At 55.5% G+C, this 18,908-nt stretch overlaps 3 protein-coding genes across 5 annotated transcripts in view; 2 read left to right on the forward strand and 1 right to left on the reverse strand.

Annotated features, from left to right (window-relative positions):
• The window catches only part of LOC117650389 (longitudinals lacking protein-like), a 94,867-nt gene extending 76,662 nt beyond the window's left edge, over positions 1–18,205 (reverse strand). For all 3 annotated transcript variants that reach the window (XM_034393784.1, XM_034393785.1, XM_034393783.1), the window contains exons 1-4: positions 18,049–18,205; positions 17,001–17,177; positions 15,817–16,534; positions 15,680–15,742 (exon numbers count right to left, since the gene is read on the reverse strand). In XM_034393784.1, coding sequence (XP_034249675.1) covers positions 15,680–15,742; positions 15,817–16,534; positions 17,001–17,171 — 952 coding nt within the window. In that variant the 5' untranslated portion in view covers positions 17,172–17,177; positions 18,049–18,205. The remainder of the gene's footprint in view (positions 1–15,679; positions 15,743–15,816; positions 16,535–17,000; positions 17,178–18,048) is intronic.
• Positions 164–828, forward strand: LOC117650411 (zinc finger protein 771-like). The gene is made up of 2 exons (XM_034393833.1): positions 164–293; positions 392–828. Exon 2 carries the CDS (start codon positions 412–414, stop codon positions 742–744), a length of 333 nt encoding a protein of 110 aa, XP_034249724.1. The 5' UTR covers positions 164–293; positions 392–411; the 3' UTR covers positions 745–828.
• Positions 5,477–6,007, forward strand: LOC117650418 (longitudinals lacking protein, isoforms A/B/D/L-like). The gene is made up of 2 exons (XM_034393841.1): positions 5,477–5,568; positions 5,664–6,007. Exon 2 carries the CDS (start codon positions 5,684–5,686, stop codon positions 5,921–5,923), a length of 240 nt encoding a protein of 79 aa, XP_034249732.1. The 5' UTR covers positions 5,477–5,568; positions 5,664–5,683; the 3' UTR covers positions 5,924–6,007.
• Positions 18,206–18,908: the final 703 nt, after the last annotated feature.

Below are 18,908 nucleotides of genomic sequence, written 5' to 3' on the forward strand. Positions count from 1 at the left end.
CCTTCCTCCGATCGCCTCGAGCCAGGCAGACTGCTCACGTCGGGGCGCGCGCCGCACCGCGCCACGCCGTGTCACGCAGTGCCGTTGCTGACGATGCAATCCGTGCTGCTGCAGGTGCGTCGCTGCCGTTCGAGTCGTCGCAGTCGTACCACTGCCCCAGGTGCGGCAAGGGCTACCGCTGGCGCCAGAGCATGCTGAGCCACCAGCGCTTCGAGTGCGGCACGGAGCGCCGCTTCCTGTGCCCCTTCTGCCCGCACCGCGCCAAGCGCCGTCACCACCTCCAGAAGCACCTGGTCACCGTCCACCCCCAAGAGATGCAGCAGGGCGGGCGCTAGGCCTGCTGTCTCGCCGTTTGACGCGGGGCCCGTCTTCATGTCGCTGTTTGTTGCAGGATCCCTGTTTGACCCTAGGATGCCGCCCCCAGCGATGCTGCACCCGGGCATGATGCCCCAAGGGATGCTGCCCCAGGGGATGCTGCCCCAAGGCATGCTGGCGCCGTCCGCGCCGATGGGCGTGAGGCCGGCTGGCGAGGGCTGGTTCGTGCGCCGGGTCAGCCCCGTCAAGGAGGTGTTCGTGTGCAGCGACTGCGGCAACGAGTACCTGCACTACGCGTCGGTCCACAAGCACCGGCGGTTCGAGTGTGGCAAGGAGCCGCAGTTCCAGTGCTCGCTCTGTCCGCACCGCACCAAGCTCAAGAGCAACCTCACGAAGCACCTGAGGAACTCGCACAACTGGACTCCTTGATGTAGCGTGAACGTGAACGCGCCGAATGCCCCTGTCCAGCTCCAACTTGTCTCAGACGCAATAAATGGAATTGGTGTAACTGTCGCTCTGTGTGCCGTCCTCCGTCGCCCAGCCCACTCACCCACACACTCACAGACACGCGGAGTCGGCGACGCAGTGACCAACATGTCCTTGGTGTTTGCAGGAGCGGCTGATCCGTTCGTGTGCCCCAACTGCTGGAAGGCCTACAAGTACCGCAAGTCGCTGATGCGCCACCTGCGCTACGAGTGCAACATGGAGCCGCAGCAGTACTGCGCGCTGTGCCCCTACAAGGCCAAGCTGCGCTCCAACCTGATGCGGCACGTCCGCGAGAAGCACATGCCGGCCGACACCGCGTCCTAGGCCGTCCTAGGCCGTCCTAGCCTGTCATCTCTGTTACTAGTTTGAATAAATCGGTTTCCTTGGTTACAACCTGGTTTTTGCCCTTCTCCTCCCCACCACTGCCTGGCTGCTGCCGTCGCCCCTCCCAGTCTCACGCCTTGCCGTCTTGTTGCAGACTTCGCCTCCTCGTCGTTCGCCGTCTGGCAGCCGTCCGCTCTGCCGCCCGCCCTCGACGACTTGCCCGCCTCCCAGGTCCCCAACCCCAACTGCAGGTCCCACGCGTGCGAGGACTGCGGGAAGGTGAGTGTTGTGTCAGTGGCGGCCGGCCCGGTGGCCCAAGGGCGGCCCAGCGCGTCTGTCTCGCTAACGCAGCTAACGCGTGCGCCTCCCCGCAGGTGTACAGCCACGCCACCTCGCTGCGGAAGCACCGGCGCTACGAGTGCGGCAAGGAGCCGCAGTTCCAGTGCCCCTACTGCCCTCACCGCTCCAAGCTCCGCGGCAACCTCAAGAAGCACGTGCAGGAGCGCCACATGAAGATGCAACGCAACCGGCCCCGACACCACGCGCAGCACGCGCAGCACGCGCAGCACGACCAGCCCATGTTCTGAAAGAATCCACAGCACCTCCGTTTTACCTGTGCTTCGTTTAGTGTGTGTTAGCGGACAATAAAGCCCGAAGCTGATGACGTGGTGCTTTGATCTCACCGGCCGCTTTGCGCCCCCAGTCCCCTGCCGCCCCTGTGTGTGAACGCCGCTGACTCCTGCTGTCTGTGTGCCCAGGATGCTCCGCCTGGGCCTTGCCCACCCTGCCGCTCGCCGCGCCGGGCGTGCCGCCCCTGGACTTCCCCGCCGCCTTCGCGATGGCCCCGACGATGGCCGCGACGATGGCCGCGACGATGGCCGCGACGACGGCCGCGACGACGCCCGCCACCGCGACACGGCGGGCGGCGGCGCGCGAGGGGGGCTACCGCTGCGAGACGTGCGGCAAGACGTACAGCCACCAGCCGTCGCTGCGGAACCACAAGCGCTTCCAGTGCGGTGACAAGGAGCCGCAGTTCCAGTGCCCCTACTGCCCTCACCGCTCCAAGCTCAAGGGCAACCTCAAGAAGCACGTCCGCGAGATGCACAAGGATTTCCAGCCGAACCTGTAGACGTTCCTCGCCTCGCCGCTTGTGAAGCCTCGCGCCTCCACGGCCGTCTTTTGGTGTCGTTGTGGAAGCGCGGGACTTGTACGCTACCCTGTAGGTTTAGAGGTTCGGGCTGTATCATGTTTTGGCAATAAAACCGGCAGCTCTCAGGTGCGGTTTCGGTCCTGTTCCCCTTGACCCGCAGCCCCGCCGACGTCCACGCAGCCACTGCAGGTACAGTCAGGGAGTCCGCTTTGTCGCGTCTTAATCCGGCAACACCATGGCATTCACCGTAGTTGTCATAGCGTAGAATAGTCACCTCATTTTGCTCATTTATTTGCCTCGGCCCCTGCCAAGCTTCCTAGTGTAGTAGTCTTGCTTGCCTGCCGACACTGACGCTCGCCCTCCCTCTCTGTCGGCAGAGTGGCGCTACGAAGACGACTCCCAGGACGCCAAGGTGGACGTGAAGCCGCTGCTGCTGCTGCCGGCGTTGGCGCGGCCTCGCTCCACTTCCTCGTCGGCCACCTCGGTGATCCGCGGCCCGGTGGTGACGTCGCGCTGGGACTTGTCCTCGCCGCCCGTCGCGCCCTCCGCCTCCCCGACCCGCGAACCGTCGCGCATCGTGCTGCCCCGCACCGCGCGCACCGCGCTGCCCACCATCGACCTCACGCAGTTCCTCATGTGATACGAGTAGCTCCCTCGCGTCGTCGTCGTGCCCGGCCCGCGAGCGCGCGTCGGACGCCGAGGGAGTCGGGAGTCTGAGTCCGAGACAGATGTGTTGTTGAGTGCTTTGTTGATTGCTTGATTGCCTCGTCACTGTTTGACAAGGCGGAGGGTGTTTTTGTTTGTTGCTTGTTTGTTTGTTCGTTTTGGGTCGGTCAGAGCACCGATGGATGCCACAAAATGTGTTCACTACTTAAGGAATTTGTAAATATTTTATATGTTAAGGCTGTCGGATGCCGCACTACACTAAAGTAGAAAAAGTTATCCTATCGATTGTCTAGTCTAACTATTTGGAACCCTGATTTTTTCTAGATTTATTAGAATGTTGTCTGAGCAAAACACCAACATTTTTATTGACTACGTATTGTGTTAAGGTTTATAGTCTGAGCCATCGCGAAGGAAGAAATTACACATAGACTTTACGAGACCCTGAATTTTTTCTAGCATATTTATGAAAACTTTGTAACTGTGGAGCAATACTTTATCGTAATATTAATGAGACTCAAATATGTATACTCGTAGCGTTTTTAACATATTTTCCTTGGCATATTTGTACTCCAAATGTTGGTGTTCCAATTGAGTAAATAAAGCGTAAGGACTGAATTTTACTCTCGATCTCAACGCCCCACGCCTTGCCTGCCTCGCCCCGACCGCTGGGAGCATAAGCAATAGGCCAACAGGCGGGCCGGGTGGGCTGGCCTGGAGGCTGGCCTTCCTGGCAGGCTGAGCATCGGGCCGGAAGTCATGGGACGTTTGTTGTTGGCAGTGTACTTCGGGGACGGCGTTGCCAGCGCAGTGTTCCGGTGCCCCCGCTGCGGGAAGAGGTACCGCCACCGGCCGTCCCTCAACACCCACATGCGGCTGGAGTGCGGCAAGGAGCCTACCTTCCAGTGCCCCGAGTGCCCGCAGCGGACCAAGCGACGGTCCACCATGCTGCTGCACATGCGACGCCGCCACCCACGTTAGACTGAGTGTTGTGTTTGCTGCCCTGGTGAGTCTAACCTGGCCGGACCAGCGCGGCCTCGCGGGCTGGGCCCCGCGGCCCGGCCGCGCTGCGCCGTGCCCGATGGCACTGTCACCCCGCCCACCCGGCCCTCGGCCGCGGCCACGGCCCACCCGGTGCCCGCAGGGCCTAACGCGAAGCGTGTGTTGCAGAATGGCTGCTGGGCCCGCCGCTGCCCCTCGCTGGCCCCGCCACCCGGAGCGCCACCACCGGGTCGACCGGGCCGTCCACGTCGCTGCCGGCCATGGCGATGGCGACCATGGCGCTGGCACCCGCCACGCCGGGCCAACTCACCTACCCCTGCGCGCTGTGCGGCCAGGTGTACAAGCACCAGTCGTCGCTGTCCAAGCACCGTCGCTACGAGTGTGGCATCGAGCCCCAGTTCCAGTGCCCCTACTGCCCGCACCGTGCCAAGCGCAAGCAGCACCTGCAGCTGCACGTGGGCCGCCACCACCAGCCCATGGCGCCGCCTCTGCCCCAGCCCCTGCCCCAACCCTTGCCCCAGCCCTTGCCCCAGCCCCCCAGCGCGCAGTGACTTCGCGCGCCTCCCTTCGTGATAATTACTCGTGTTCCTGAACGTGACAAGGAGACACTTGTTGCGTATTCCAGTCATATTAATGTAAGGGGTAAAGACTCCTTGAGTTCAATTTTGTGTTTTGTTATCTTTGTGTTAATAAAGTGTTATTTTGTTATGCAAACATGAGACTGCTTCTTGCTTTGACTCGCCGGGCCACTAACTCGTTCTCTGCGCACTCTGCCCTATGTCTAACGCTGGCTGTGCTTTGCCCCCGTGACAGTGCCGCCGTGGATGCCCGTGGAGCCTGTGGTGGCCGCCATGGCCGGCCGCTACGTGTGCCCGGGCTGCGGCAACGTCTACAAGCACGGCCAGAGCCTGTGGAAGCACCGCAAGTTCGAGTGCGGCAAGGAGCCGTCCTTCTTCTGCCCGCACTGCCCGCACCAGTCCAAGCGCAAGCAGCACCTCGAGCTGCACATCACCCGGAAGCACCGCCAGCACCGCAGCCTCCTCTAGCTAGGCCCTCGTTCTTGTTGACAGTGCTGCTGCAATAAAGTGTTTTAATGTTCCGCAACGATGCGTGCGTTGTTCCGCGAAGCGACACCCCCGCCCTATCCCCTCCCTGCAGCGTACAGACAGCGTGAAACCATCTAACCAAGTGTCCGTCTCATCTCGCAGTGACCTTTTGGCCGTCGGCCGACCGGGCGTTCGGGCGGCAGGCCCTGGGCCACGGCCCGGGCCACGGCCTCGGCCATGGCGGTGCGCAGCTTGCGCAGCGCCACGTGTGCGACACGTGCGGCAACGTGTACAAGCACACGCAGAGCCTGTGGAAGCACCGGCGCTACGAGTGCGGCATGCAGCCCCAGTTCGGCTGCCCCTACTGCCCGCATCGCACCAAGCGGTCCGCGCACCTGCGCCGCCACGTCCACACCGTCCACCCCGGCCTCGCCGTGCCGCCCCCGCCGCCCCAAGCCGCGGCCCCGACGGTGGGGGCGCACAGCGCGCTCAGGCCGTGAGCCGCGTCGCCAGTGGCACGCAGGCCCCAGTGGCAGGAAGGGGCTCACAGTGTGGTGCTCAGGGCGGGCGTCGAGCTCGCCGGTTGGTTTGGTCAGCAGAGGTTTGGGTGTAAGCCCCACCGCGCCGCGCCCGCCGTATTGCGATGGCCCACTCGCTAACCGCCGTTTCCGTTGCAGATTGGTACGACCCCGCGGCCATGCCGGAGGAGCCCTTGGAACACGAACACCCCGGCGCGGCGCATGCGGCGACCTCGGCGCCCTTCACCTGCGCGACGTGCGGCAAGGCGTACCGCCACCAGCCCAGCCTGTGGAAGCACCGGAAGTACGAGTGCGGACAAGTGCCGCGGTTCGCCTGCCCGCTGTGCCCGCACCGCGCCAAGCGCAAGCACCACCTGGTGTACCACCTGCAGGCCAGGCACGGCGGCAAGCCCGCGTAACAAGCCGCGTAGTGCCCCGAGAAGCTCTGTTTGACTAGGCTAGCGCGCCTTGCTGAATAAATGAATGTTCCTCTTTTCCGGGAAGCCCCTGTTGTCGTTCTTTCCCTGCCACGCTGCGCTTCGACTGCTGGTTCGGCCTGGCGCGCCTGGGAGGTAGGCTGTCCCGCCAGCCTCCCGTGCGTTGCGGGCTGGCCCATGCTGCAGGCGCCCTCCCAACCCCCGCGCCAGCAGCCTCGCCAAGGCAACGCCGCTAACGCCTTTCCGACGCCCTTTTCCAGGATGGTCGCCGCTCCCTCGCCAGGGTCCGGGACTGACGCTGCACGGCCCGCCGTTCTCGTGTCCACGCTGCGGCCGCCAGTACCAGTACTCGACGTCCGTGCGCAACCACCTGCGCCTCGAGTGCGGCCAGGAGCCGCAGTTCCCCTGCACCATCTGCCCGTACCGCGGCCGCCGCAAGCACCACCGCGACAACCACATGCTTAGCATCCACAACGTGCGGCCCGCCGACTGGGCGGGGGGCCACTGAGATGCACTGAGGTCACGTGTCCTCCAAGCTCGGCAATCTGTCATGGTGAAAACAATGTATTCCGCCTTTCATGTCGAGAGTTTCAGTAAATAGACCGTGCCCATGTTTGGACCTGTACTTTCTTTCACCACCACCCCCCTTTTCCACCCCTTCCCCTTGTCTACAGTCTGGCTCGCAACACTCGGATCTCTAACCGTCTCTAACTCGCCATTGTTTTCAGATTGGAGGCCGCCTTCTGCCTGGGGCCACGAGCTGGCCATGCAGCAGGCCTGGATGCAACGCCGGCAGCTCGACCCAGTGGCGCCAGGGCCGCCAGGGCCGGCAGGGGCGTCCCCTCACAACGCCCCTCGCGACCTCTACGTGTGCACGCGCTGCGGCCGTACCTACAAGTTCCTACCCTCGCTGCGCAACCACCAGCGGCTGGAGTGTGGCAGGGAGCCCCAGTTCGCGTGCCCGCACTGCGTGTACCGCGCCAAGCGCAAGCACCACCTGGACAGCCACATTCGCACGCAGCACGCGCAGCAGCCGCACACCGCCTAGACCCCGCCCTGGCGACCCCGGTGACGTCGCATGAGTCTCATGTATGAGACATTCCCCTAGTGACTCGGCTCGGCCACTCCAGATCCCTGCCCGCGCACTGCGGCGCACTGCGCGCCCCGTTGCTGACTGGTTGTGTTCTTTGTGTGCAGATTGGCCGGCGTCCGACTTCCGCGACTGGCACTCAAACGGCCTGCCCGGCCTGCCGACCGCGTTCGGGACCTCCAAGCCGAGCTCGGCCGCGCCCAAGGCGCACACATGCCCGCGCTGCGGCCGCCAGTACAAGTACCTGCCCTCGCTGCGCAACCACATCAACCTGGAGTGCGGCATCGAGCCCAAGTTCGCCTGTCCGCACTGCGAGTACCGCGCGCGCCACAAGCACCACCTGTACGGCCACATGCGCACCAAGCACCAGCATGTGTAGCGATGCAGCGCTGGATCCAAGTGCCAAAGTTTCAACCGAGTCCTCTCCACTGTTATCCATATCCCTTTTTTCTCTCGCGGACTGTGTGTAATCGGCTTTAAAGGACAGTTAACAATAAAACTGTGTTCATCTCTACGTTGAGTTTGTTTTGGAAAACCCTGACCCGGGACGGTGTTTTCTCGCTTAGCCTCGGTGGTGGGTGCGGGTGTGTTCTGTGACAATTGCAAGGCTAATTTTCCTTTCGACAATCAAAACAATTGATGACATTGTTGTCACTCCCATGTGCGCCCATGCAATTACTAGGAGCTTTGATAAAAATGTCATCAATTTGTGATGAGATTGTTATGATTTGATAGTGATGAAAATATCATCTACGTTTCTGTCATGAAGTGACAATAAATTTTCAGTGTTGACTGCTGCTGTCGCGTGGTCGGTGTCCGAAGCCAGGGCCTGGCCGCCCTGCCGCCTGGCCTACGCGGTTGGCGGCGTTGGCGGCCTCAGCCCTTGACCGTGCCCTGCTTTGGCTTTGACAGGTGCCTACTCCCTGCGGGGTAGCGTCATGCTGGACGACAGGTGCCACGCCGCGCCCCGCTTCCGCTGTGAGCAGTGCGGCAAGGCGTACATCTGGCCCCGGGGGCTGCGCGAGCACCAGCGCTACGAGTGTGGCAAGGAGCCGCAGCACCAGTGCCCCCAGCCCGGGTGCTCGCTGCGCTTCAAGCTCCGGAGCAACCTGAGGCGGCACCTTCGGCGCCAGCACAACCTGGACGTGCCCATGATGCACAGGGGCCACAACGGCCGCAGCAGGAGGCTGGCCATGGCCGCCGCCAGCGCAGCCAGCGCCCAGAACCCTCGGCGCTAGCGGACCGTGGCGGACTCATCACGCACCAGGTCACTTTGACGGTGGGTGTCAAGCCAGACGTACTTATTATCTTCTAAATGAATGTGATGAGAATATTTTAGTCGTATTCTCTTGTTCTCCTCGCGTATCAATATTCAAATCATTTTCATAACTTGCCGAGCCATGTGTTAAAAACAATGTTGGTAACGTGCGACTCCGTGTGTAACACTTTGCTGTCCGTCACGGCAGGCTAGAGCCCCTTCGAGGGCACGGCGGTCCGGAACGCGGCTGCCGTTCGGCGTGCTCGCCAGTTCGCCAGACGCCCTGCAGTCCTGGCAGTCCCTGCTCCAACGCCTCGCGGCCCCACCAAGAGCGGCAGCATCGGCTGGCCTCTGCGTAACACTCGTCGGAATTCAAGCAACTTCCCTCCATCGTCAGCCATGCAGCTACGCGCCCTCTGGCTGCTGCCTTTACCATTCACAAATCGCTGTACATTTCCGAGATAATAAATGTGCTAAACCGATCAATTTGAATCTGTGTCCAACCGGGTTTGAGGCAGTCCCGCTTCCTTGGTGAGGGAGACTCGGCGAAAGATGGCGAAGTTTGTTCCGTCGCTAATTGGGGATTGCGTTCCAGGCTGGAGTCTCCAGGGCGGCTACTGCGACGCGGCGGCCTTCCAGGACACGCTCTCCCGTGGCGGCGCCCTTGCCGGCCCTGGCGCCGTCCGCGAGAAGTTCGCGTGCCAGTCGTGCGGCAAGGGGTACCTGCACCGGTCCTCGCTGGCGCACCACACGCGCTACGAGTGCGGCAAGGAGCCGCAGTTCGCCTGCCCGCACTGCCCGCACCGCTGCAAGAGGAAGGGCAACTTCCGCCGCCACCTGCTCACCCACATGAATAACGCGTCTTGATCAGAAATGTATTTTTTTGTTATTAAATGTCTGCAAACTGTTGATACCGTTTCGTATGTTTTGACAACGACTGCCCGCCCCCTCCCCGACACCAACTTCCGGCTGTTGGTGCTGTCTGCTTACACTCACCACAACTGTCTCCTGTTACAGTGGCGTTTCCGGGCGGGCACGGCGTCACACAGGCCGAGTCGCTTCCCCAGGGCGGACTGGGCCACGGCTACCTTGGGCAAGAGCAGGCGGCCGCGTGGGGCTGCGCGATGGCGCCGGGTCTCGGCCCTGGCCACGGCCCTGGCCTCCCGCCGCATCCGCCTCCGGCCGAGCCCTCTGCCTGGCACCACTGCTGGGCCTGCCCTTACCAGACCCGGTTCCGCAGCAACCTCCACCGCCACGTCAGGATGCTCCACGGTGCCTTCTTGCCCAAACTGGCACCGGGGCGCAAGTCCAAGTTCTCGCTGGGCGCGGCGCCAGGCGAGCCCCGCGCGCCACCCTAGTCGCGCCATGGCCGCGTCGCCGTCTTTGGTCAGCAATAAACGTGGAGTAGCGTTCCTGGCGCAGCCTATCACGTTCCCAGCCCATCAAGCCCACCCCCTTTGTCCCCGACGACCCCGCGCGCACCGCCACCCCTCGGTCCTGGGGCTGCCTTGCGACGTCTTGCGACCACTGACTGCTTCTCTCTGCCCGCACAGGTACGGGCTGGCCGATGGCCCCGCCGCCCGCGCCGCCACGCTACGGCCCGCCGGGCCCGCCCCTCGGACCCCCGCCGGCCCGGCCCTATCGCTGCGAGGACTGCGGCAAGACGTACCAAGTCCGCCGCTCCCTGGGGAACCACCGACGCTACGAGTGCGGCAAGGAGCCCGTGCTGCAATGCGCCTACTGCCCGCACCGCTCCAAGCTCAAGGGCAACCTCAAGAAGCACATGGTGGAATGCCGTAGCCGCGCCAACCGTGGCCGCGTTACGTCCTTCTCAGGCTGGAACAATTGAGATGAAAATAAACTTGAAATCTGATTGCATTAATTGGTTGTGTTTCTGGCCTTCTCCGACCCACCCCCAGGACACCAGCCTCGCCGCCGCTCGTGAGACTTCATGGCACTCTCTCTTTGTCTGCCACGCAGGCTCTGCAGGCTGGCCTCTGCCTCTGCCCCGCGGCCGGCGCGCGCAGGAGCTTCCCTCCCGCTGCGAAGACTGCGGCAGGACGTACAACCACCGGCGGACTTTGGACAACCACCGGCGCTACGAGTGCGGCATCGAGCCCCAGTTCCAGTGCCCCTACTGTCCACACCGCGCCAAGCGCAAGCAGCACCTAAGGCTGCACATCGCACGCCAGCACGGCCAGCAGCCGGCCTAGAGCGCCTGGAGCCCGTTCTCGTGATTGTGTCCCATGTCACCGGAGATGGCAATAAAGTTGATTTCAAAACACGTCGTTGCACAGCGCGCGTTGCATCCAGCTCTGGAACCTGCAGCCCCCCCCCCCCCCCCCCGGCACCGCCCCCTCTCTCTGACCCCTTTTGTTTGCCCTACAGGATTGCAGCAATGGCAGCTGTGGCAGCCGCAGCCGCTACACACTGTGGCCTTCCCCGCGCAGCGACCGCAGCCACGGCCGCGGCCGTTTCGATGCACCGACTGTGGCAAGGGGTACAGCCACCAGCCCTCCTTGGCCAAGCACAGGCGGCTCGAGTGCGGCAAGGAGCCCCAGTTCCAGTGCCCCTACTGCCCGCACCGCGCGAAGCACAAGCAGCACCTGCAGGTGCACGTCGCTCGCGTGCACCAGCAGCCGGCTTGAGCCCGTGCCGGCCGTGCCGGCGTTCAGCCGTTTTGTTAATGTCTACCTGGCTTCGGTCGCCTTTCCTTGTAACAGGAAGTTACAATAAAGCTGATTGCTGCAGTGTCGACCTTCTTTCCGGCGTGTGTCGCTCCAATTCCCTAAACCTTTAGGCCTTCTGCTCTCCCATCTGCGCTCTCTGATCCTTCCCTCTTGTGTGCTCCACAGGGTGGCAGCAGTGGCCGCCGCAGCCGCCCCACGCCATGGGCTTGGCGGGCTTGGCCTTCCCCGTGCACGGCGGCCATGGCGCGCACCCACCGCCGGGCCCGCCGGGCCAGAAGGAGTACCGGTGCACCGATTGCGGCAAGACGTACATCCACCAGTCCTCATTGTGCAAGCACAGGCGGCTCGAGTGCGGCAAGGAGCCCCAGTTCCAGTGCCCCTACTGCCCGCACCGCGCCAGGCACAAGCAGCACTTGCAGCTGCACATCGGCCGCGTCCACCAGCAGTCGACTTAGAGCTTGCGATGCAGCGGCCTTCCAGCGTGTCCGCCTCTTCCTCACCGATGCTCATAATAAAGTTGATTCAAAGACCGTTGTCCATTGTGTCGCTTCACTCCCCCGGCCCACCCCCGCCTGCCCCCACGCAATTTTGGCTTGTCTCAGTGTTGATCGTGCTAATCCTTCCTCTTCGTGTGTCTCGCAGGATGGCCGCCTCAGCCGCTCCACGTTCTGGCATTCCCCGCCCAGGCTGCGCTGGCCGCGCACGCACCACCGCGGCAGAAGAAGGAGTACCGGTGCACCGACTGCGGCAAGGTGTACAGCCACCAGCCCTCCTTGTGCAAGCACAGGCGGTTCGAGTGCGGCAAGGAGCCTCAGTTCCACTGCCCCTACTGCCCGCACCGCACGAAGCACAAGCACGCCCTCAGGTCGCACATGAGATCCCAACATGACTGGCGTCCGCCATCAGCCGCCCCTGCCGCCGCAGATGCCCCCGTTCCCCCATTTCACCTGGACAACAGCTTTCAGTTTCTGTGAAAAGGGTGTGATTAAAGTTTGCCTTTCGTAGATTGTTTGTCTCTTGAATACAAGTAAAACCTTGACCAGCTACACCCCTTGAAATAATTTGGTGCACTTCAGCACAGAATTCAGTAAGTTGCCCCACATTTATCAGAGTAATGAAGGTCAAACTTAAAGCGGATTAGTTTTTAGTTGTTTCCCCAAGAAAGCCTCGCTCTCTAAACTGCTAATGAATTTAATTCCAATAAATCACAATTCCTGAAACCCACATTTGTAACACAAATTAACCAAAATCTAGATCAAAGATTAATATTTGAATTGGAGAAATAATCGAGGGAACAATTCTAAAACAATGCAAAGATGGTAAAATAGTAAACGTTCCTGATCATACATATCATGTAGAGCACTTAAATTGGGTCTGCGTGTCTCCTCTTCCACCTTGCTTGAAAAGAATATTTTAAGGACATATGGTCAGATTTACTCCCAGTTCAAAATTAGAGGGGTCCTATTCAAAAGATCTTATATGGGCGTTCCCATTCCCCCGCAAGAGAATCTCATCTTAAACGCAGGCGAATTTCACTCAGTTTGATCACTTGATACAGCTACAAATCAATATCATTCGTGACAAAATTCACCTGAACCGGATGATGAAAGATAAAAGAGACCAATAGTGCATGTAGAAACTTATTCCGCTTACTCTCGTATCCCTCCCAAATGATCAAACTGAGTGAAATTTGCCTGCTTTTTAAGATGAGATTCTCTTGCGGGGGAATGTCCAGATAAGACCATTTGAATAGGACCCCTCGAATTGTGGTTGTATACTTCCTTACCCACAAGTTGGGAAAGCACAACGTAATGGACTGGCACAAGGGACTTTCAGTCATTCTAGTACCATTAATGAACTAATCATAAGTACGTGTCTGAATGTTTAATTGACAGCTGAAAGATACCTAGATTTTAGCAAATATGAAAAGGATTTGTCTGATGTCTGCCCAAAAATGAGGCTTATAGGTACTTCGCCTTTTATTGAAATCCCTCATCTGTTGTTTAAATCTTATGCTTGAACTGATGATAGGAGGAGAGATCTGAGACCTCTCAGGTACTAGAGTGGAACTACACAAGATGCCTATCACCAATTGAAATTTTATCCTTTTGAGATTGCGTCAATTAAAACATCTATTCAACAGGAACAGTCCTGTTAGTGTTAGACCTCTTTCGCCTCTCAGGATTGACTACAACTTTCTCTTTGCGACTGGATACTTCAAGGGGATGGAACAACCCAAGAGTCTCAATGAACTATGTCAGTTGGAAGCCGCGAATATGCAACATGTCTGCTTAGGACGCTACATACTTTAAATTTAAGGTAAGACCTCAGGAGAGCCAAAATTTTAGACTTCAAAAGTAACATCAAATATGTCAAGACTAATGAAACAATCAAATTCAATGGATAGTTTAAGTGAAGCAAGCCACAAAGTACGGCTGATGCCAAGAAAGTTATCAGTGAATAGTAAGTTATGAATATTTAGTATATGAATTAGGAAAGGTAATAGACTTTATTATAGCAAATGCTCCGACTCTTTCGGTGAGAAGAAATCAAGTGGAGGTTGAAAAGTGTTAAGTGTAATTCAGAGATGAGACTCGCAAGGAAATTCTCAGGTTCAACTCTACTCATCTGCTGTATCAAGCTTCAGGCAGACCAGAAAATTTTAGAAGCAAACACAATAAGATAAAGAAAACTTAATGCCCAGACTTGAGACAACTGATGAGCAGGCTTTTGAGGAAAGAGACATATTAAGTTAATTTCTTTTATTTTTTCAAAATTACAGGGTGACAATTCTTCGGTTCTTGTTCTTCACAGGGATCTTCTCAGCTTCAGTTGAAAAATCTTGAAGTATATTTATATATATGTGCAGTGTAAGAACTACGTAAATTATCGAGACCACGATAATCTACAAGAAGCTCCAAACGAGCTTTAAATAATTTGTGTAGTGTCATGCTTCGTGATAAAACCGCAAGCCAAAGTGGCAAATGGTGAAAGAGTTCAAGGGGAAGGGGAGGGGGTACAGGGTTAACAGGTTCAACAGCATGAGCCTCTCACTGTTACTTAGTGAGGGTTCGACTTAACCTAGTAGAAAATATACTCACTTTAAAGGACGACGACCCAGGAGATGATGTATAAGCTCTTCAAGCCCACTTCCACATCAGGCATCTTCAATAAAGCAGCAATAAATAAAAAAAAGAAATCGCGAAAAGACTTACGCGGGGTCACCAGTCAAGTGCTATCAATGTACTATGACAAGAACTAATGAGTATTAACAGGAAACGAGTTAGACCAGGTATAGCAAACAGTTCTGAAATGATGCACTCACTCTCTTTCATTATGTTATCAGCATGCCAACACTTTCATAACTGTAACCAATTCACAAGCTTCCCTGACATTAGCTGAAATTGGATTACCTCTATGAGAGTATTATAGCATTGACAAAGCCATCTTCAAGAGAGACTGTGCACACAATTCAAACCCCATAAGCATACCAAAAATCTAGGCAGAGCGTTAAAGATCAAATGAAAACACAGAAGATTAATTGATTAAAAAGAGAACTAATTCCCTTATCATAAGGAAAACATGAAACAATGACCAAGTCACAGAAATTGATAGCACCCAGGCAACCATAGGGCCGGATATGAAATTACCGAGACAAGAAATTAAAGATCAAACGAGTTACTGACAAAAGGCCAACGAATGCCCAAAGTAGGCACAGGCAATGGAAAATCCGGAATACCTTCGAGTAAATGCAATACCCTGAAGTGAATGGAAAATTGGTTACCACTTGATTCTGCCACAAATGTTAAGATAAATGGTTGACGCCTGACAAAAGGCTTATGAATGCCCGAAGTGGACACAAGCAATAGAATAACCCTCACTCTAAAATAAATGCAAAAACCTGAAGTAATTAGAAAATTGGATACCATCTGATAGCCAGAAAATGTGAAGATGATGGAATTGACGTCTGAATAAAGGCTTGCAAATGACCAAAGTGAACAAGAGCAATGGAAAACCCTCAATAAAATAATACAAAATCCTGCAGTGAACAGAATAATGATTACCATCTGACTTAGCCACCGATGTGAAGATCGATGATTGACGTCTGAAAACAGGCTTAATACCCTAAATGGACACGAGCAATGGAAAGCTCAACGCTGTAAGATAAATGCAAAACCCTTGAGAGAATAGAAAATTGGTTACCATTTGATGCAGCCACAAATATGAAGATTGCAGTACCCTCAGGAAGTTTCTTCAGCATATAATATGCTCTTCATACTGTCGGTTACCGCGAAGTCCTGATTTACCAAGGACTCAAAGGCCCACCCGTTGGCCTATCATGACTGGTCGAACTGACAAACACAAAGGAGGACAAGAAAAAGCTTCATAAAGAAACCCCAGCTTACAACATGCAAACCCAAAACCCGTTCGAGGCAACACCATGTACATTCACCAAAATACAAACTAACCCAAGCTACGAACTCAAACTACCCTTCCATGACAGACTTTTCACTGACAACTGGAAGCAACAGAAATGGAGTCAGGAAGAGATTTGAACTCAAAGGGGCAACTCATTCCTGACTCCATTGCTGATACCCTTGATATGGAGGATTCAAGAACTTAAAATATGTAATCATTGAAAAAAATTAGTTAAGCCTCCAAATCAAGGGCAAGGACCTCAACAAGATACCTGTCCTCACCTTGGGCATTATTAGAACCATCTTGATCTGCCATAAACATATCATTGTCATTCATAAAGTTCCCTGTAAACAAGAATACTGATTAGAAAAAGAACACCAGGTAATTCAAATACTTCAAACACATCACTGGTACTGACCTGATCTAGAATGAGAAGGTCCAGCTACACTATCGTCATCACCCAAGGGCAAATCTTGAGTGTCGTCATCCAGGTACTCAGTTTTAGGTTCAATAAGGACATCAGATGATCCCTTATCTTGTATCACAATTTCTTGAGAACTAGGTGTCACTGCTTTGGCAAATATACCACTATCAGTTGCAGTTTCAGTCTCAGCACTCTCCATAATAGAGGACAGCAACGCATCGGCAGGACCAGATGCAGGCACAGATGGTAACATATCTTGATTGAGAACAGAAGGGCCAGTAACAGGGGCAGCTGCAGCTGATGATTGCTTCCCATCGGCAACATTGCTTGAACTATCGTTATCTGATTCTTCTGATCCTCTTCGCCGTCTTCTCTTCCGCTGACTAGGTGAGACACTGCCATCTCTTAAATCATCAGCTAAATTTGTTGATCTAACGGTGAGTTGTTGATTTGACCGGACAGAGACTGGAGCTCCCTTCGAAGTTCTCTTGGTTCCACCAGTTGTCCCTCCAGTGTCGGGTGGGTCTGTTCCAGAATCTGTCAGGCCTTTGATTTGAAGACTTTCAGCTGCTCTAAGGAAGGCGTTGAGTTTGTCATGAGCAACATTCACTTCTCCCCGATACATGTAGTCTACCATAGCTTTCAGTTCATCGAATCTGACATCCTTCAAGATTAGGATAGGGTGTTTGTCGTAGTGCTTGGTCAGCAAGTCCTGAAACAGAAGACCCAAACAATGAGTAAAGACAAAGCACCGCATAGACGACCCTCCAATTTGATTGAAAAGCTACCAGGTTCAGCCTGAATAACATCATGTTCAGAGTAATCTTGCAACTACAAAGGGGGTAGTAAAAAAGTGTTCTCACTCATGAACATATTGATGGACAATGCCTCACCGTTTCTACAAACCCACAATATGGCATTACAACCCACTAAGTAAAACCTTGAAGATGAGACATATCAGCTACCAGGACTTTGGTATTGGGAGGGGAACATGAACAGCAAGAGCCAGCACAATGGCATGGAGCAGACAATACGTTAGAAATGGACTGAGTGAGAAGCTTCGAGAGGGAAGCATCTAAACTACAGCATAATCCAGGTACAAACCCTGTCACCTAGGATATGCGACCCACGGCTAAGATACGAAAACCTGCAGGACAAGAGATAAAAAACTAACTCACCTCTAAATAAGGACTGCACGCTGACAAGACAACTTTGTGGGCTTGCAGAGACTGGCCCTCTGCACCAAGAGTACAGTCGACCATACATCCTCGTTCTTGAAGAGAGTCGAACACCGAGATGAGAGTATTCTGATGATTGTTCCACCTTAAGCAGTACTGTTGGTCCGCCATCTTGTCCTGGAACAAACAAAGCATTCTGTTGAACAAAAAGCCCCTCACAAACATTTAAGAGGGTCCAGACCCAAAATGTGAAACCAAGAGAGAAATAGAGTTAAAAAGTCCTAAAAGGAACAACTAACAAAGCTTAGATTTAGACTGGAAACTAAGTGAGCCGTACGCCCGCCTCCATGCGAGGCGCCACTACGAGGTGGAAGGACCAAAGAGCCTGGTGGAGTCCGTCGCCCGGGGCCAGACCAAAAACCAGAGTTCAAAACCGAAACGCCGTTGGCGGGTCTGAAGATTATTCCACTTCAGCCCACCGGGAAAGGTCGCCAGAATGTGCGCGGCCCTTAAAACGGGTGGCACAACAAACGGAGCCTAGCCGGCAGGGCAGCCGACATGACAGATCTGAGCCTGTGGTTTCCGCGGTAAATAATACGTTCTCATTAAGCCTCGAAACAACACCCAGGGCAAGAAACTACAAGTGCAATCACACAGCCACAAGAAGTGGAGCGGGAACATGCGCGCGAAGCGTCAGCACGAGGTGAAAGGACCTCCAGCACTCCAAACCAAACGGAGGCAGAAAATCGTATAGGAAGCTTCAGAACATTGGCCGTCGGGCACAGGACACAAGAAAAGCACTCAAGTAGGCCGCCAGAAACTGCGGGGCATCCACGACTAGGGGAACACAGAGACGCCTAGAGGTGGTCGCCATGACAGGTCTCAACCTGCCCTCACAAACCTCCGATCGCGGTGAGACAACAAAATGAACTAAGCTTTCCTACAATCCCGAATCTGAACGCAAGACGACAAAACGCTGAAGTACTCGCACTGCCTACCGGAGGAAGGCCAAAATTCAAGCGGCCGAAAGATGCGAGAAAACACTTACATTTCACAGATGGAGAGGTGAAGAGCGAGCGCACGCAACTTTCCTCCAGCGGCGTCACCGATGTTGTGATGAGAACGCCGCCGAACTGCTTCATCCCCGCAGATCCTGTACCCCCACCACACGCCGCCAGCCAATCAGCGCACGCGAAACCTCCAGCTGGACGGTGTCGGAATTGGAACACTTTGGTGTAAGAAGAGATAAAGCCCATAAGTACGACTAAAACAAAAGATGTTTGCCGGTAATATTTATTTAAAAATACAAAGTAGCTTTCTTGCCAATGAAATATGGCGGGAAATCATACCAACAGAGACCCACTGGAAAGAGCTCACTCTGATTGGTCGAGAAGTTACGCGGTGACTCAATTCCGACACGAAAAGAAAATTAGGAAATAAAAGTCCACTACGTAATGTTGGTGGTAAGAATGGGTCAAAATTAATAAGCAGAGACGTCTATCCTCATTGGAGTGACTAACCAAGCGAAAATCTTTCGGGGAATGGGTTCAAAGGGACTTTACTTGTTGGGCTTGCTGCGCATGCGCCATGGAGCTTTGCGCTGCGCCGTTGTGGTCCAGCTCCTGCCCCTCACGCTCATGTCCAGGATCAATATGGCGTAAGCCAAATAAAATTTACTTCCCTTCATTGAATAATAAAACAAAAACTGTATTTGGTGGAGTGACGCTCTCAGAGGTGTCCAAGGTGAAGGTGCCAGTTAAATCGCATACATCAAGAGAATCGAGAATTTTTGGGCTCTGAAATCAGAAATCGGCACTCTTCCAATCTTAGAATCTAATAAGAAAATCACCAAAGGGAAGGACGAAGACACTGAAAAACAAGCGAGTGCACTGTTTTGGCAACCCATAT

This window comes from Thrips palmi, unplaced genomic scaffold (assembly GCF_012932325.1).
Source record: "Thrips palmi isolate BJ-2018 unplaced genomic scaffold, TpBJ-2018v1 HiC_scaffold_5, whole genome shotgun sequence".
NCBI lineage: Eukaryota > Metazoa > Arthropoda > Insecta > Thysanoptera > Thripidae > Thrips > Thrips palmi.